Source organism: Ictalurus furcatus, chromosome 19 (genome assembly GCF_023375685.1).
Source record: "Ictalurus furcatus strain D&B chromosome 19, Billie_1.0, whole genome shotgun sequence".
NCBI lineage: Eukaryota > Metazoa > Chordata > Actinopteri > Siluriformes > Ictaluridae > Ictalurus > Ictalurus furcatus.
In genome coordinates, this window is record NC_071273.1 from 17,771,954 (window position 1) to 17,775,595 (window position 3,642).

Below are 3,642 nucleotides of genomic sequence, written 5' to 3' on the forward strand. Positions count from 1 at the left end.
ATAAAATATCCTATGACACTTTTTGTAATAAAGTAATATCTGTAATAAAACATACGTAGACCACACTAAGTAAAGAACATTATTAGCATTTCATCTAAAATGTCATGGCGTCAAAACTTATAGCAGTAGTCATCAGTGCAGAATTTATTTCTGATGTAAAACGGCTAAATGTTTTAAAAGGTTACTTAAAGTGGACAAGTTTAATTACTTTCCTTACCAAAGAGCTGGAAAGGTAATGTTTATCTGCATAAACATACATCTATCTCTATCTATAATGCTATGAAACAAATAAATAAATACATATACAACCATTATTAACTATTTCATCATCAATATTTAATCATTTTAATGTAGAATTAATTCCATTTTGGAAATTCACCCTGGGAGGTGGGTTTTTTCCAGGAAAATAAACAGTTCTTTATGCTGGACGTGTGCATTTTGGACAGGCGCAGGACTTAAAGCTGTTTTTAAAGCATTTCACAGAGACTGATCCTGAACTGCAGGTTTATGTCAGGTTCACTGCATCCTGTATGTATCCGTGCTTACAGAATTAGAATTGGAACCTTGGAATCATGAGCTGTTATTATTCTGAAATCCAGAATCGGAACATTCCCGAGTATAAAAGCTGATCTGCATCAACACAATCCACATTCAGATGAAAGCTGTACATTCAGTAGCTCTGACCTGCACAAAAACACTGGACACAATATGAGTAAACAGGAAGAAGAGAAGGAAATGGACAGGAAGGTGGACCCGATGTCCTGCAACATCCTCAATGAGCTGCGGTTAGAGAAGCAGCTCTGTGACGTAGTCATCATGGTGGACGGCGCCGAGTTCCACGTGCACAAGATCATCCTGTGTGGCTGCAGCCCGTAGTTCATGGCTCTCTTCAACCATGCCTGGTACCCTCCTGATAAGCTCAGGTACAGCATCCCTAACATTTCTGCCGAGATAATGGAGCTGATCGTGGAGTACGTGTATATAAGACGTGTTAACATCACGGAGAAAAACGTGTGTAAGCTGCTGATCGCTGCTGATCATCTGTTGGTGACCAGCCTGGTGAATCAATGCTGCGCGTTCCTGAAGGCTCAGCTGTGTCCAGAGAACTGCGTTAACATCTGGCATTTTGCTCACTCCTACTTCTGCGAGAAGTTGGAGCAGCAGGCCTTCCTGTTTATCTTGCACAACTTTGAGGAGATGGTGCGCCTCTCTGAGGAGTTCCTGGACCTGACGGTCGAGCAGCTGAGCGAGATCATCGAGAAGGACGAACTGATCGTGAAACGGGAGAGCGTGGTGTTCGAGGCCATCTTACAGTGGATCAAACGTGCGCCATGGAAACGGAAAGCGCACATAGGAGTGTTACTGCCCAAGGTTCGTCTGGGGCTACTGACGCACGATTACCTTATGAGCAATGTGAGCAACAACGTTTTAGTGATGGACGACGTGACATGTAAGCCGATTGTCACCAGCGTTCTGATGGGCATCGATGACCTCAACCCGAGCCTTTTTCTCAGCTCTGATCTCATGAGACGCCGCCTGCCCAGCGCCGTTCTGCTGGTCATCGGTGGCTGGACCCCAAGGGGTGTCACCAATGCCATAGAAGCGTACGATACGCAAGCGGCACGCTGGGTCACCGTCACGTGCAACGACAAGATTCCACGAGCCTCTCAAGGGGCGGTGTATCTGAACGGCTTCATGTACTGCATCGGAGGATTATACAGGATGAAATTGTCATACGGGATGAAATTGTCACGCAGTGTGAGAAGGTTTGACCCAGTCACCAGAATCTGGGCTCACGTGAGCCCCATGCACTCTCGCCGAAATGACCTGAGCGTGTGTGTGCTGGACGGTCGTATCTATGCGATAGGAGGATTTAATGGCATTGAACATCTGAATACGGTTGAGCGATATGAACCTGAGAATGATAAGTGGAGCATGATCGCGCCAATGCACGATCGAAGGAGCGAGGCAAGCGCTACAGTACTGAACGGCAAAGTGTACGTATGCGGAGGGTTTGACGGGAGTGAGCATTTGTTCACGGGGGAGTATTACAGTCCTCAGACGGGAGCGTGGACCCTCATCCCCCCCATGATGATCAGTAGGCGTGGACTGGGCGTGGTCGCATACGGAGGACAGGTTTACGCTGTCGGGGGATTTGATGGTAATAATAATCTAAGCGATGTAGAGGTGTATTATCCTCAGACCAACGTGTGGAGAAAAGGTCCAGCCATGAAAAACCAGCACAGCCACTTCGGCATTGAGGTGCTGGACGATCTCCTGTTTGTTGCTGGAGGAATTACCCACATTACGATCATGGATGAAGTGGAGTGTTTTGATGAGCAGACTTCTGAATGGCATGCAGTTGAAAACATGGGGATTTCCCGCCATTCTCTGAGCTGCTGTGTGCTGTCTGGTTTACCCAACATGGCCGAGTACACTGTGCCCCAAGACAATCCCTACAGAATCCCTCAGAGCTCACGGAGCACCAGGGGCTACCTCACACCTCCTGCCAACGTCTGAGATGTACAAATAAACCTCTCCCTTCATCAGCATCCTTTTGTTCTCGAGAATCAAATTAAACATTCTGAAGCAGTCAAACGACTGAATTTGCCTTTTGTTTACTCTCTTATGCTGCAAGCTGTTGTACTGAAACTCGTAAAACCACAACATCCCTCATGGAGACGTGCGATGGAACAGTTAACGTCCACCGTCTTGAGATCGCTCACACACACACACACACACACACACACACACACACACCTGACATCACAATGACATGGCGGCGCTCACGTGGTCAACACTAAACAGAATTCCCTTCACGTTATTTTCTACGTGATGAAACTCGACTTTGTAGACTTGTAGCTTTTGTGTCGTACGTTTAGTTTCATGAAGTAATTCCGCTGATTTTAGGCCAAAGTCACTAACGTGATAAAATCACTGTAATGGATCATTTTTTACGAGCAAAGATGAAGACAGGGGATGACGATTTACATCATTTCTCTCTGTACATCACAGAAATAATTCATGTAGATCTTATTAATATGTTTATCAAACTCAAATATGACCTTGCTCCGAGTATCCACCCTTATTTCCGAGCCGAGCCGGAACGCCTTTAGATCGGAACGCCTTTAGATCGGAACGCCGGAAAACTGGTTCTGTACTTTCAGAGCTTAAGTACAATGGAGTGCAGCATTAATACCAGCAGATCCACAGCGAGAGACTCTCGGATAATACTATAAACACACCAGGTTCAATTACACTACACTAAAACAAGAGAAAAAACATGGATTAGGAAAAAAGGACATAAAATAATGACAAAGAGTAAAGGAAAAGGAGAGCGAGAGAATGATAGAGAGAGAATATGTGGGTGTGTGAGAGAGAATGAGAGAGAGAGAGATATGAATGAGAATTAAATAGAAAGAATGAAAAGCAGAAATCAAAAGGGAAAAAAGCAAAAAGTTTGAAACAAAAAAGAAAGAAGAAAAGAAATGTAAAAAATAACAGAGAGAAAGAAAGAGCAAAAAAGGAACAATAAAAATGAAATCTGAAAGAGAAAGAAAACATGGTAGAGGAATAAAAAAGGTAGGACAACTGTTAAAGAGCAGGAGAAACCGTGGAAAAGAAGAGGAAGAGAGACAGATA

At 44.4% G+C, this 3,642-nt stretch overlaps 1 protein-coding gene across 1 annotated transcript; it reads left to right on the plus strand.

Annotated features, from left to right (window-relative positions):
- The first annotated feature begins 460 nt into the window (after positions 1 to 460).
- LOC128623531 (kelch-like protein 10) lies at positions 461 to 2,928 on the plus strand. The gene has a single exon (XM_053650632.1). The coding sequence runs from the start codon at positions 880 to 882 to the stop codon at positions 2,518 to 2,520; it is 1,641 nt and encodes a 546-aa protein (XP_053506607.1). The 5' UTR covers positions 461 to 879; the 3' UTR covers positions 2,521 to 2,928.
- Positions 2,929 to 3,642: the final 714 nt, after the last annotated feature.